Genomic DNA, 14,988 nt, shown 5'->3' on the forward strand with positions numbered 1-14,988 from the left:
AAGCAAATTAATCAATTTTGCTCCTGTTATAAAACCAACTTAAGATAAATGTCTTGAAGTTATACACGATTCAGAGCATGTCTTTAGAACCGGTAACAAGAACAGGTAACTTGTTTTGCAGATAGGATTTAAATCCCTTCAACTTGTGAATAACTAGAAAACAACATTATGTAAACCTTCAGACCAAAACTAAACGTATACTTAACAGTGAGCCAGCCCGTGTGAGGCTGTACAGATGGCGGGCCTATTTCTATTTCAAACCGACTGCAGTAATAATCTGTTTCGCACCGTCAAAATAACTGGATATATTAAGGCTTTAAATAATAACATACCACGACCATTTCAGGACAATGACGACGAATAGTGTTATGCTCTTCATATATACCCCATCTGAAGAGCTCCCGCAGACTAGACGGGGGCAGGTTTGAACCGCGGAAGGTTACCTTCTCTATTGACTTGCCTGCATTCCCATGTGGTTCTCCAGTCAGTCAGCTTCATTTGAAACAATACAAAGAAGAGACTGCACCACCTGCCTATTATGCGCGTCCCAGTCATTGAAAAGTTGGTAGAGTTACAATTTTTGTAGAAGCTCAAAGGATCTTCTTCCCTACCAGACACCTGTGAATCGTCATAGGACGTTGGTAAGTTATCTTGACCTAACTTTCTTTACGTTTTCACAGTCAACTTAGTTTAAATGAATTCGATGGATTAATGCTGGAGTGAAACTAATTTATAAGCCCACATTGCGTTTATATCGCAGCCGCAAGTAAACACGCAGGTGCGATTACTGCGCTATCGTTAAAGATATGGTTAATGCACTTCAAACTATTCAAGCCTTCAACAAACAAACTATTGTACACTTACCTGAGTTCCATTTCTACCCCAAAAGTGTTGTCAAATGGCACTGAACTCACTCAGTCATTGTGATTTAAACGTAGTTTGTTATTGCTTATTATGTTGGCTATTAACGTTACCTAAAAGTGAAATGTTCGTCTAAAGTGAGCCACTTTACGACATGATAAGCTTCATTTAAAGCCCTAGAAATTTTGTCATGGACGTTTACTGTGATCGTTGTTGTATAACTTGTTCTTCCACTTTGTCTCTTCGGTCTGTGGTAGCCTATGTATTCAGTTTCAGACCTACAGGAAGCCATCCAGGTGTATTCATTTTAAGAGGGCAAAGTCAAATATTTCCGGTTTTCAGCTAATCTCGATTTAAAAAAACATTTTTATTTATTTGTTCACATAGCGACATCTTCGCATCCAGTAAGTTATGTACTTCTTGTAATATGATCCATTAGAGCTCTCAGCCTGTTTGAAGACCTGCCTGGCTGTTTATTCTTATCAGCTCCAATTACATGTTTTCTCTCTTCGCAGACCTCAGGATGATCCCAGTGGGTGAGTTCAAGAACTTTGCCACAGAACAGAATCCACAGTTCCGGGTGCTGAAACCGTGGTGGGACGTCTTCACGGAGTACCTATGCGTCATTATGCTGATGATTGGCGTTTTTGGATGCACCCTACAGGTGAGGCACTTTTAAACCAAACACTGTGCATCCTTGATCTTTTAAACTTATAATGCTAGCTTATGGAGGAGCAGTGGGTTTCGAGGAAATATCGCTCAAGGCCACTGACAATACTGCCAGCATTTGCTTTTAGAATTTTCTTTGCTTGTCAACTGCTATTATGTCACATATAGCCCCTGACAATAATATCCTCATCAAGATCCTTTGGACAGAGTGTGTTTTACTTGCACTGAATCGTATTTGACCTCAATAGTGGATTATTAACACTGTGAAATAAGGTAATATTCTCTTGTTGACTCAGTTCCACTAGCTTCAGATTCAGATCACAACTTTAAGAGCAACATTACTTCAAGGACACATTAACCAGAGTAGGCAAAGCAAATCCTTCTGGTACAATCTCAGTTGATCCAGTTTGTATGCGTGCTTCCAGGGCTGCAACAAGCTGTGTCTGTCTGCCAGTTTGTTTCATATCTGGCAACCATGGTTACTCGGATAATAGTGAATCAAATCACACTGTTTGATTTGTTACAGTACATTTATTACATATTTGTACCTTTTTAAGTATAAAGTAAAAGAAAAAAAATTGTGTCACTGTTTTGAATCAACCTGTTGACTGTTTTTGTTTTTGTTTTTTCAGTCTTAGTTAACTAGTACTTCTGCAGCTCCCTCTTTTACTGGAAGAAATTGTTGGCTTGGGAAATAAGACAATTGACATTTTGCGGGAATTAAATGATTTGATCAATTAGCGGTTTGATGAAACAAATTCCTCATGTAACAAAAAAGATAAAAAATTGAAGGTTTGAAACATATTGTCCGTGTGTATACAAAGTTTTATTCCCTGCTCCACACACTATAATGACATATTGCCAAACATCATTAAATGATCTATTTCACCCAACAAAAGTCAACACATTATTTCACCTCCCCTTTCATGTATACATTTAGAAAGTTGTAGTGTTGCGCACAGGACCAAGACTTGCCACAATAATATGTGCAGAGCCACATGGGAAAGTCAAAAGATGTAGGCTGATAGGAGTGAAGCTATTAAATGCAGTGCCTTTAGAAATGGGATTCAAATGGGATGCATCACAATCTAAAGGCACTGCATTTAATATCTTAACTCCTATCAGCCTACCTCCACTGTTACTGGTCTGGCCCTGACTGACACTTGAAGAGGAACCAGCATGGGATCCTCACTGATGGAATCATCCGTTTGAAATAGGTTGTGGTTATGTATTCATTTCGTATTCAATACTTTAGAAGGGATTTTCTTTTTCTTCTCCTTAGCAACTAATGTCTACCTCATGTAGCGCACTTGCCCTCACATCTAGTAGGCATGGTGCCACAATAAACTGAGGTTTAATTTGCTTTAGAGAAAGTTACATGACATGTCTGTTACCAAGAATGCTAATAGGGAGTAAATTGAGTTTTACATTTCGGAAACTCTTGCTACCTTCTGCATCAGGGAGAGTCTGACTTTCATTGTCAGTGAGTCTGGCTTGATTTTCCTGTTTGGTTAAAATAATGAAGGTATTCTCTTCTGCATTGCTCGGCCAGTTGAAACTTGAGAATGGGGATGCTGAATACTTCTCAGCCTTTACTGATGAAAACTTTATAGTCAACATTACAGATTATTTTCTCAAACTGCCCTTGGGGATATATACAGAGAGCAATGTATTTACCCAGAATGTGTTAGTCTAATGAAGCATTTGTTTTTCCATTGAATATCCATTTCTTTTCGAGGTCCTAATTCCTGATTGGACAATAGCTTATCTGACCCCAACCCTGTAATGCCCCTTAATCCCTTCAAGAAACGCTGGATGTTTCACTGCTCATGATAAAATATTCTTCAGACAAAGCTGCCAAGCTGTGTCCTCCATTCATTCATTTTGGTTCCTCCTCAGCTCACCCAGGACAAGATTTCCTGCCTGCCGAGCCACTTCAGCAGCCCCACTCCAGAGGCCATCGACTGCAGCCACATCCGCGGCTACGGGGAGAACGAGACCCGGGAGCACACGCTGGCCAACCCCGTGAGCCCCATCATCCGCGAGGTGTACGGCCGTAAGAACAACCTAGACATCCACCAGTATGTCTTTGTGAACCACTTCTGCTATGAGAGGGCTGTGCATTGGTACGGAAAGTACTTCCCCTATCTGGTGGTCGTCCACACCATGATCTTCATGGTGGTCAGCAGCTTCTGGTTCAAGTTTCCTGGGACCTCGTCTAAAATCGAGCTCTTCGTGACCATTCTCGGGAAGTGTTTTAACTCCCCCTGGACCACGAGGGCCCTGAACGAGGTCTCCGAGGAGAGAAGCGAGGAGAAGCTGGTGACTCTACGGAGGAACACCATGTCGAAACCCCCAGCACCGCTGGAGGAGGAAACAGTGGGGCTCCTGCGGTCGTCCTCCGTCAAGTCCAACTCTGAGAAAAAGCCCCCGGAAACTCAGTCATCTGCCTCGGTTCTGGATCGCAAAGAAGGAGAGCAGGCCAAAGCTCTGTTTGAGATGGTGAAGAAGTTCAGGACGCATGTGGAAGAGGCTGACCTCCTCTATGTTATGTATGTGCTGCAGACATCTTTCAAAGTGTTCCAGGTTGTCCTCATCATTATCTACAGTGCGGTCCTGGTTAATAACATTGAGATTGTGGTGCGTTGCTTGGTTCCTCCTGAGCTGACTGGTTTCGACATCTACTGCTGTAACCACAACAAGGCTCATCTGTTCTCCAAGCTGGCCTACTGCTACATCAGCTTTGTTGGGGTATATGGATTAATGTGCATCTACACCCTATACTGGCTTCTCCATCGTTCTCTAAAAGAGTACTCTTTTGAGCAGGTCAGGTTGGAGACGGGTGTTGACGACATCCCAGATATGAAAAATGACTTTGCATTCCTCCTCCACCTCAGCGACCAATACGATGCTCTTTACGCCAAGCGGTTTGCCGTCTTTCTCTCTGAGGTCAGCGAGTCTCGGCTCCGGCAGGTCAACCTCAACCATGAGTGGACCGCCAAAAAGCTAAGGACACGCCTCAACAAGAACACCAACGAGCGGATGGAACTCCATCTGTTCATGTTGCCCGGTTTCCCTGATACTGCCTACGATCTTCCAGAGGTAGAATCACTGAAGCTGGAGCTCCTCTCTAATGTGACCATCTCCTCTGGCATAGTTAAACTTACTGCTCTTCAGGAGCTGGCACTCATCAACTGCTCTACCAAGGTCCAGCAAGCGGCCTTGACCTGCCTTAAGGAGCAGCTGAAGGTCTTGCACTTGTCTTTTGAGAGTGCAGACCAGGTTCCTCTCTGGATGTATAACCTCCAGAACCTGCATGAACTACATTTAAGTGGCCTACTGATAAATGAGGTGTCCCGAAATCCTACTCTGGAGTCCCTGACAGATCTCAAAGCTCTCAGGGTCCTCACTATTCGCAGCAACCTCAACAAGATCCCGACCAGTGTAGGGGATGTTGCATTGCAGCTGCGAAAGCTTTGCATCTACAACGAATCTTGCAAGATTGCGGCTTTTAGCAGTCTGAAGAAGTTAACAAACCTGGAATCCTTGGAACTGATGGGATGCATGCTAGAGCGCATCCCCAGCGCCGTCTTCAGCCTGGTGAACCTCCAGGAGCTGGACCTGAGGGACAACAAGCTCACCACTGTGGAGGAGATCCTGAGCCTACAGCATTGCCGGCGTCTGGTGACTCTGCGCCTGTGGTACAACAGCATCAGCTACATCCCGGAGCACATCAGCAAGCTGCAGTTCCTGGAGACGTTGGACATCAGCTGGAACAAGCTCCAGAAGCTCCCTTCCAGATTGTTCTACTGCCACAAGCTCAAGCACCTGGACGTCTCCCATAACCAGATCACCGTGCTCCCGTCCGAGGTGAACATCCTGCAGGGCCTCCAGTACTTCTCGGCGGCCTTCAACTCTCTGGAGGTTCTGCCTGAGGAGCTGTTCTCCTGTAAGAAGCTCAAGACATTGGTTCTGGGCAACAACCGCCTGATCAACTTGAGCCCCAGGATATCAAACCTGACCATGCTGGTCCGGCTTGAGCTGAAAGGGAACCGCATAGATTCTCTTCCTGACGAGATCGGGGATTGTCCCTCGCTGTCCCTCAGTGGGTTGGTCATCGAGACTAACCTGGTGGATCTACTGCCAGCCTCTGTACAAACTAAACTGAGGATTAGTTGATTTGGAAGAACTTTTGATGTTGCAAAATTTTTAGAAAACTAAAAATTTAAAGGAAAGGGATTACATTATATTCCTCAACAAAGCACCAAGTGTCAATTTTGAGTTCAAAATATTTGACTACTGGTGTTTTATACATGCAGTTTTATCTATTGTAAAGATTTTTTTACTCAAACTATGTATTTATTTGAATTGTTTAATAATTACATGTAGCCGTAAAGTTTGGTTTAGACCTGCTACTGTCAGGTTAGTGTTACACAACAACAGACTAGTTTACAAAGCGAGAATTTCACCCAATCTTTATTCTTAAATTGATATGCCAGCCAGTCCCAGCAGATTTATCCCAGTTCGGGCTGGGTTAAAGATGAAGGGGTACAATTGGCTTTAAATGACACACGGAAAATCTTGGTTTATAGATCTCTTGACATAATGAAATAGTCCAGGATACATTAGAGAACTAAGAGGTGTAAGACATTTTAAATTACCTGATTATTAATGCATTTTGGGGATATACAATAATCAATACACTGATATTAAAAAAAGATTTGAACTCTGTGACACACACTCCTTTTCTTGCACCTCATCAGCACTTTTTCCCCATTTACAGTAAAATAAACGTGTTGAAATAATCGCCGGCCATTTACACTCCCTTCCAAAGAGGGGTGAGCTAAAGGCCTGTGTGTCACAGACTTAAGTTGCGTGGAGCATAATTCCTCACACATAGCTTGCTCTCTCACACTACCCCTTTTCCTTGGGACCTGTCACTTTACATGCTGTCTCCCTTTTTGCTCAGCACTAACGCCACCCACCATTCATGTTTTGTCTCTTTGTCTTCTGTCTATTTCACACGCTGAAACAAGTACAAAACTATTCGTTCAGGTGTGTGCCGACCAAGCAAGTAAGCGGGTCATGCTCAAGTCCTGGCCTGCAGTCACGTAACGCACACACCGCTCTGTAATAACCGGGACCAGCCCACCCCACCCCCACTGCTATACAACTCCCACGTCCCACCCCACCCCCTCATAATGTTGAAGTTTGACTGGAAATACAAAACCAAAACCCAATGGAAATGTTTTACATTTGAAATATATATTGTACATATTGCAATATAATAGTAAAGAAATTCAAGGTGTCCTAAGTTGATGTCCCTGATACAAATAATAAGTGGTCCATAAGTTATTAACTCGGAATATGAGGTAGGAGCTGCCTCCTACCTCAACTTATAACAAACACCTTCCCCACCACAGAGCTTGACTACCTTTCTACTATTGTATAGTCAAACACACTTCATTCATTCATTCCCAGTGATGTGAAATGAGTGCGTGTCGGACGTCTTGCTCACTCATTACCGTAGAAACGGGGAGTAGCGCCGTACGTCGTCCCCTAGGTCGCTCTCCGACGCGTGACAAGCGTGACACACACACACACACACAGACTTCTGGGGCGACAGGATTTGTATTTCCCTAGTAGCAACGCAAATGCTGTCTAGATACTCATTCGGGCCGCTTCTTGACGGGAACGAAGGAGGAGGCGGGGCCTGAACGTGTTTACCTCGGGAGTCTCTCCCGGGACCAACACGCCCTTTTTTTTGTCCTGCATGACAACTTTCATGAGTCTTCTTTTCCGCTCTTCCGAGTTTCAGGCTAGTGGCCTGATCGTTTGGCAAAAGGGTGGCGTATGTGCTGCATTGCGATATAATTACAGTATGACTACAAGTCTTTGTCTTTCTAATGGTATGATGTCGTGCTGTATAGGCTATTCATGGCAGTCCAAGAGGTGGGCTACAGGTTGTGAATATTATATAATAATAAAAAAAATCCAAATTGCTCGCAAGTGGGAGTATGAATGGGCATTGTGCAAACATAGAAACCCGAGCCATTGCTCGCTATTGACAATAAAGCTTTAGCTCCCATGTATACCGTTGGGTGTGTGTGTGTGGGTTGCGTCAGCGATAGCCAGCTATCGTGTCTGTGACCTTCAACGAGGCAGTTACACTGTAACGTTACTCTGCATTCCGTTGTACGCTCATTATGAATGCCCTTGTTGATTCACCTTGGTCTCTGAGAGAGAGAGAAAGAGAGCGAGAGAGAGAGACTGCCGTAAAATCATTGTTGTATCCCTTAATTGAAAGATCAGCTGAACATCCAATACATGGTTTATCACTTGCAATGAATGCAGAGGACACCTGTTTGAGAACGGCCAAGGTTCACAACAAGCTACTGTTCACCATGTAAGCCAATACGAAATTATTGTTTGGGGACATCTTGTGGATGTAATACACAACACAACAAGTTGGTGGGATAGGAAAGTGGTATAAAATAGAGCAAGTAGATTGTAGTTATTCTTGGATCAATAAGTATATATTGATTTTTATCACGGATTAACGAAGTAAATAATATTTCATCTGGGGCATAATGTATAGAACGCCGGTCATTATCGGGGAAATAAACCCCGACAAGGCGAACAGGACACCGACGCGCAGCGGAGGTGTCTTGCTACGCCCTGAAGGGGCTTATTTTCGATAATGACCGGCGACATTCTATACATTATCCCGCTTATTACACGGCTACTTGCCAAAACGAAAAAATAACTTCACTCGGTTTGTCTTTTTACAATTTATTTGTTACCAGCATTCGTAGTGTTGATCAGCAGAGAAATAGTCCGCCAAAGACGTTGACGTCGCTTGTCAACCCCAGCGTCTCCGGTTGCTAAGTTACCGGACTACTTGCGGAGTACTACCAAAGACGTCATTAGAGGCAAAAAGTCCTTTGTTTTCCTTGACAGCGGTCAATTATACTTCGCAACGGTGAATTACCAAATATAATTCACCGCCGAAAGTTGTGAAGGGCCCATGCAAGAGAACGGAGCGTTCCACGGCATTGAGAAGAGCCGTGTATTAATATAGTTTATTGCACAGCTCTTTATTTCACGGCGGGATAATGTATAGAACGTCGCCGGTCATTATCGAAAATAAGCCCCTTCAGGGCGAAGCAAGACATCTCCGCTTCCCTTGGGTGTCCGGTACGCGCACAAACGGATGCCCGATAATTACCGGCGTTCTATACATTATCCCTTACATATTTTATTGTATCACTTAATATTTAAGTTCATTTTGTTAGCTTGGATTTATTAAGCATTATTAGCTTATTTTATCTTGTATAAAATATGAGAGTTAATTTGTTAATTTACAAATCTAAACTTATTATTTTCCTTTTTTAATTAGTGCATGATCAATGATCTATTATTAATAATATTATCTTGTTGCATAAGGCGTTCAACCGTTGGGCTTGGTGTTTTGCGAGTTGTTTATTAAACTAATGAGGGCAACCTCATTACTTAATTACCTAATTTTCTGAAATTATCACCAACGCACTCCACAGTGGCCTGAGTGGTGCAACCCTCAACTTTTGCCCCCTTCATTTGCCTGTCCTGCCTATGCAGTGGGCCGACCCTACTTATATAAAGTTATTTTTGAATCTACATTTCAAAGAGGATTTCAGTTGTAAAGCATTTCATATTAAAAGACAAGATTCTGTAAGCCACACTAACACTTCCGTTTAGAGAGCGACGGGGAAAGCAAGCCTTTTACATGCTTTTGAAAGCAGCAACAATAAGGAGTAAATTATCTACCCCCAGAGTAGATGATAGGACTATGTGTTTTACCAACTAAGAACAAAACCACACAGAAACCAAATTTATTATTACAATTCTTATTTATATATTTTTTATTGTTTTTCTTAATGGTTTGTATTTTATGCATTTGAACCCCCAAATGTTGAAGGTGGAGATTCAGTGTATGAGTTTCTAAATTTGTGATTTGTAGAATAGGATTTGTGCACCTTTCAATGAAAAATCCTACAAGTTTGCAACTCCTCAGGCATTTTTCTCTCTGACTTCAATTTACAAATGGCTGACCCTCTATTTTTATTTTCTATGAGTACACCTTCCACCCTCAAAGGTTCTCAGTTGTTTTGCTCCAATAATACCTTAATTTCTTTTTTGTTTTCCTCTGCCTGACTTTTTCTGTGTTTTGCTTTATATACACCCCTTATTCCAATGTCATTGCATTTACAGGCTCCATAATTTAGATACAGGTCGGGTTCTATAGGGACCAGCGGCGCCGGAATCATGTTTATGGTGGGGGTGCATAATCCATCTAATCAGGCGATTTCTCATGTTTGAATTTCTTAATGCGCTAAAGAGTTTAGGGTTAGGGTATAAGACCCCCTTACCCTTTCGGTCATTGTTTACATTTGTCAAAGTAACATTATGCTGTAGCCTATGTATGGACGCACAAACGGATGCCCTAGTGCTTATGCTAGCAACTGCTTTACACGTTGATCATTACTGACTGTAGCCTAGTGAAGTGATGATGTAGTCTATCCTCGATTTTTAGTCCTCCAAAATCATAAATCGTACAAGTTTTAAGAACAAATACAGATGAAGGTACAGCAGCAGTGCACAGCGATTTGCAAAATAAATGTGGTGCTGGGTGAGAGAGCTGAGCTTGCATAGTTTCTGGTTTGTAGCCGAAGCCGTAGGTCGAAGCATCCGATTGACTTGTGGACGTGAAACGATGACCAAGAGGAAAGAGCAGACGTAATTTTAAGCTACAACGCTGTGAATAGGCCTAGTTCATACTGCAACCACATCTGCGAAGCCATGATGTGGAGAAATGTAATTATTATTATTTATTCTTTTTAAAGTGGTGGTGCGATTGCACCACCATTTCCAGCACCTCTTTTAGGGGCATCATCAAGGTCCAGCAGAGTGACAGTCTCTCTCCTTAGCCATCTGGATCAGCACCATTCCAATGGCTTGACTAACAAAGTCCTAAGCTAGCTTCTCCACCGTTTATAGCTTCTGGTTGTGGCCTCTTTCCTTAATCATCTCGTGGTTTTGAGGTGGAGTGCGGGTCTTTCAACATCCTACACCCTCACCCAGGCGACCCAGCCGGTGTGGGTACCAGATTGACTCGGCTGCCAGATCGACTCGGGGTCCTGCGCTTACAGATGACGTATCGACACTTGACGTATCGACACAAGCCAACGGACAAAACCTGGAGGGGTTGTTTATAAACGGGGCTCAATCATGGACATAAAAAGAAGGCCCAATCCATTTTGGTTTTGATTTCATTGAACGCAGCCCCTTCTTTCGCACAAACAAAGCCATTGGAAACACGTCTAAAAGCACTGAATGCATATGTAACCCAGTTCCTGTTAGGGACTCTTATTCTGAAGGAGGAGAACGGAAGTGTCTTCGTGTGGGTCACTGTTTTGACTCTGTGTTGGGAGCGCTGGAAATATAGTGGATCGCCCCGTTCAGTGAATGGAGTTAACCGATTCTTCTTTTATATGTTACCCAAGTATAGGCAACCATAATTTGTACATTAGATTATTATTCATAGATTAGAAAACAAAAGGAGATCATTAATACTTGAGAATAACATGGGAATGAATGAAACGCGCGTGCACATTTACAGGAAGTGCGTCATTATTGCGCATCTAGGACCCCGAGTCAATCTGGTACCCACACCGGGATTGATCAAGTCCCGACTTGTGTCTACGTAGCATGTACCAACGTATCGCCCCTCTTGATCCACACCCATCTAGAGGCCTTCTCAGCTGCCTCTGTGGTGGTCTTAATGGCCTTTCTCTGGTGTCCACCTTTGATTCCAAGCAGGCTGTATGCTTTGCAGAGAGATCGCGCTGCGAAGCTTCTACTGCCCACCTCTATTGGCACACACCGGACCCGCCACCCCCGTCTGCGGTAATCCTCCACTAAGTTGGCGTACTTGGCGTGCTACCTCTCATTGGCTTCTGACATGCGCTCCTCCCAGGGAACTGTCAGCTCCAGTAGGACCATCTGTTTTATTGAATCTGAGGACAGAACTATGTCTGGTCTCAGGGTGGTTTCCACAATGTGCTCTGGGAATCTGAGCTGCTTCCCCAGGTTGGCCTTCATCTGCCATTCCGGTGCGGTTCCAAGGAGACCTACTGCCCCACTTGGCTGGGGCTTAGGCTTCTCCCCTGCTCGGATAAGGGCAATCGCCTGCCTTGCTGGTCGTAGAGGCTGGTTATAAGGGATGCTGGTGAAGATGGCCTCTGCTATCGCCTTCAGCACCTGGTCATGACGCCAAGTGTAACGTCCTTGTCCTAGGACTTTTGGGCAACAGCTGAGGATATGCTCTACGATCCAGTCAGCAGTTAGCAGACGTAAAACATGTATGCATACGTAATTAGCAGTCCAAAGGGAAAAGTCGAAAAAGCATGATATCACCCCTTTAAAATCAAGACATTGTAGATGACCACTGTAGAAATAAAAATTTTCAAATACCCTTCTGAAACATTCATCCGCTCATACCTTTTACCTATTTACTTGTATTCGGTAGAAATGAAACAGGAAACACGTTGTGTCCAGGCTCTGCGCCGCCTCCCCCACGACCGGTAAAGCAATTTCCTCCATGGGAGTGCCCTATTTATGAAGAATAAATCGTATCTGATGACGGAAAGCCATTTTACAAACGCCATTATTCAATTAGAAATTAAATCTAGAAACTTCTGATTGCATTCATAATTCAGGATTGATCAACTGAGGAAATGTAATTGTTTAGGGTTAGGGTTTTTTGTTTTAGTTGCTTAAAATAATATTTGTTGGGTATATAACTCTCCCACTCCACATAAATTGATATATATATATATAAATGTATGTAAATATATATATGTAAATATATGTATGTATATATAAACCAAATGCATTGTCATGAATATAGGCCAAAACAAATGTTCTTCTTTTCAAACAAGATAATTTATTTATTCCGTCCACCTTTTAAAAAGCTGAAGTTAACCTATCTAAGCCTGATAGAACAGTTAATAACACTTCAGTCATTATATAAGCCAAGCCAATGAGACAAAAAACACAAGTTCAACACTTTATTTTGTGTTTCTGTCAAAGAAAACGTTAATATTTTAATTGTAGTTTTAAAAATATGTTTTTATAAATAACATTTAACAAATTAACAATCCACAATAAATGTATCTATTTACAAAATCATAGGAAGATTCATTGTCCTATTTCAATAAATAAATATGAGTAAAATCCAAATCTAATGAAATCTAATCAACACAACTAGGCAAAGTATTGAGGGTGCACAATTAGTTTCATAAACATACAAGAAACACAGACCAACAGTTTAAGCTCTTACGCAACAAGATAATATTAATAATAATAATTATCATCCAATTAATTTTTAAAAAACACTAAAGAAATCATCTATCTACAAATGTGCACTCCCAATCTTAGGGAAAAGAGCTACATATAAAAAGGTGCTTAAATTGCACTGTGCAAAAGAGATGTCAACACGTCAACTCATCCACCAATGCTAAGCTCCCGGAGATATACCAACTCTGAGCTACTATTGTGAAAATCCAATGTAACCCCTTTACACAATTAATCATTCAAGTCACCAGGTTTCAAGGAGGACAGCGAGGGGGAGAGGGAAACCCACCACGTAGTCCCTACACTATTGGCTCGATCCCGTCAACTCACTAGCTGTGAATGTGGGCAAACACCAAGTCAATCATGTCAGGCAAACAGGATGCTCTGGCCACCTCCACCGCCGTGTGCCCACTGGTGTTGGCGTGCTTTAGGTCTGACCGGGGCGCCAGGAACTCAACCACATCCCGGTGACCCTCCCTGATTGCGATGTGGATGGGCAGTGTGCCGTTCTTGTCTGGGACGTTCACAGAAGCGCCGTGCTCCACCAGAACCTGCAGGGTTTCCAGAAAGCCGGTCTGGGCTGCGTCATGGGCCGGTGTGATGCCGTGTCTGTCCTGGGCATTGGGGTTGGCTCCATGTTCCAACAGCAGACTGGCTATCTTGGTGTTCCCCATCATCATCACCTGTGACATCGAGAATGGTCAGAAATTAGGTCTGATCTTTTACTGTTCTACATGGCTTTCAATGGGATGTGACTAATTTGTTTTCTTTGAACATTGTTTGCAATGGATAAACAAGTGTCATTTAATTTGACAAACCAGTTCTGAATACTTAATACTATAATCCACGTCCTGGTCTCATAACAAATGGTTTAAGGCAGGTTAAAGATTCATTAACATGTAATAGAGAGTAATCCTGGCCACCATATACCCGAATTGTAGGTGTGTATGATTAGTAAGTCGGTTTCTACAGCAAGGAGATGAATACCTGCAAGGCCGTTCTGCCAAATTCATTGACTGTGTCGGGAGGCACCCGGCATTCCTCCAGGATCCTCCGTACATCATTTGTGTTTCCTTTGGCTGCTGCCGACGTTAAAGCTCTTCCCGCATCCATCTGGCTGAGGACCATGGTAAATATCCGTCTGTTTGTCGAGATAAAACGCGAATGCAGCTAAAATAAGAGTTGAGCACATCTATTCGGAAACCAAACAGAAGATAGCCCATCCTTGTACGTGCGTAAAAGGCTGAAAAATAAATAATGTTTACCAATGTATCCGGCCTGATCAGTTCCCATTTCTTCCCAACCCAATGCCACAACGACCCATTTTAAGCTAGGTTAACTATGTTGTACAACGGAAAGGTAGGTATATCCAGTAAATCATGTTATTCTTTCCTAGATGTGTCAGGAATACGGAACATTAGCACTCCGGCTAACGGAGGCTAACATTGAAGAGAGAACAGCAATAAAGGATTATAGCAGTCGCTTATTACATACCTTGTTCGTATCGACAAATTCCAGACACTAGGTTGTCCTTACAGCCGTTAGAATTTGAAGTCAGTGAATTTAAAAGGTATCAAGGTACGAAATGTTTGTCAACATTAGAAAATAAGACATTTGCGCGCTGAGATCTAAACTCTAGTGTTCCTCAGCTACAAATTTACAAACACAGCCGAGAACCCAAGGTGACCAATCAGAGTTCGTCCTGTGGGTGCTGCCTCTCCATAAATGGCAAGATGGGCGGAGTCAAGCTCGCTTACTCTGCGATCACTGTGGCAACAATAGCAGCCGACCAATGAGGTTTCCGAGCGCAGAAAGCGGGCTATTCGTATACGTTGATGTCCTCAAAGAGTAGTCCATTCATTTGTTTGGAGAAAATGTTCAGAATCAAGTGTGAAAAGGGCGGTCTAATTGATTTTGCGCGGAATAAGGTTGACGCGATTGCCTCATGTATGGAAAAGTACTAAAGGCAGCAAAATATGGCAGTTATTTGATGATAAATGTAAAACAGCAAAAAATTAAAACGTTAAGTACTTGTAACAAAACATGTAGATATTGAATCAACTT

The 14,988-nt window shown here is 42.7% G+C and overlaps 2 protein-coding genes across 4 annotated transcripts; one reads left to right on the plus strand and one right to left on the minus strand.

Moving 5' to 3' along the window:
- Nucleotides 1-365: 365 nt before the first annotated feature.
- On the plus strand, nucleotides 366-12,043 carry LOC307070762 (volume-regulated anion channel subunit LRRC8E). 2 transcript variants are annotated; one of them, XM_079729392.1, is made up of 3 exons: nucleotides 366-641; nucleotides 1,377-1,525; nucleotides 3,430-12,043. In XM_079729392.1, exons 2-3 carry the CDS (start codon nucleotides 1,385-1,387, stop codon nucleotides 5,707-5,709), a joined length of 2,421 nt encoding a protein of 806 aa, XP_079585518.1. In that variant the 5' UTR covers nucleotides 366-641; nucleotides 1,377-1,384; the 3' UTR covers nucleotides 5,710-12,043. The 2 variants fall into 2 exon arrangements, with proteins under 2 accessions (XP_079585518.1, XP_079585519.1); XM_079729393.1 differs by lacking the exon at nucleotides 366-641 and adding an exon at nucleotides 890-1,265.
- A 147-nt stretch (nucleotides 12,044-12,190) lies between these two features.
- On the minus strand, nucleotides 12,191-14,833 carry cdkn2d (cyclin-dependent kinase inhibitor 2D (p19, inhibits CDK4)). 2 transcript variants are annotated; one of them, XM_079729403.1, is made up of 3 exons: nucleotides 14,419-14,833; nucleotides 13,912-14,041; nucleotides 12,191-13,607 (listed from the first exon to the last, which is right to left on the minus strand). In XM_079729403.1, the coding sequence occupies exons 2-3, from the start codon at nucleotides 14,035-14,037 to the stop codon at nucleotides 13,254-13,256; spliced, it is 480 nt and encodes a 159-aa protein (XP_079585529.1). In that variant the 5' UTR covers nucleotides 14,038-14,041; nucleotides 14,419-14,833; the 3' UTR covers nucleotides 12,191-13,253. The 2 variants fall into 2 exon arrangements, with proteins under 2 accessions (XP_079585529.1, XP_079585528.1); XM_079729402.1 differs by having other exon boundaries at nucleotides 13,912-14,065.
- Between the last annotated feature and the right edge of the window lie 155 nt (nucleotides 14,834-14,988).

The sequence above is a fragment of the Pollachius pollachius genome, assembly GCF_949987615.1.
Source record: "Pollachius pollachius genome assembly, chromosome: 2".
Lineage (NCBI taxonomy): Eukaryota > Metazoa > Chordata > Actinopteri > Gadiformes > Gadidae > Pollachius > Pollachius pollachius.

Bases quoted from the DNA above. Each gene is read 5' to 3' on its own strand.
- LOC307070762 (XM_079729392.1), top strand. From the start codon at position 1,385: ATGATCCCAGTGGGTGAGTTCAAGAACTTTGCCACAGAACAGAATCCA. The intron at 1,526-3,429 runs GTGAGGCACTTT...GTTCCTCCTCAG, and splicing joins TTTTTGGATGCACCCTACAG to CTCACCCAGGACAAGATTTC.
- cdkn2d (XM_079729402.1), bottom strand. From the start codon at position 14,052: ATGGTCCTCAGCCAGATGGATGCGGGAAGAGCTTTAACGTCGGCAGCA. The intron at 13,608-13,911 runs GTATTCATCTCC...TCGATGTCACAG, and splicing joins TTGGCAGAACGGCCTTGCAG to GTGATGATGATGGGGAACAC.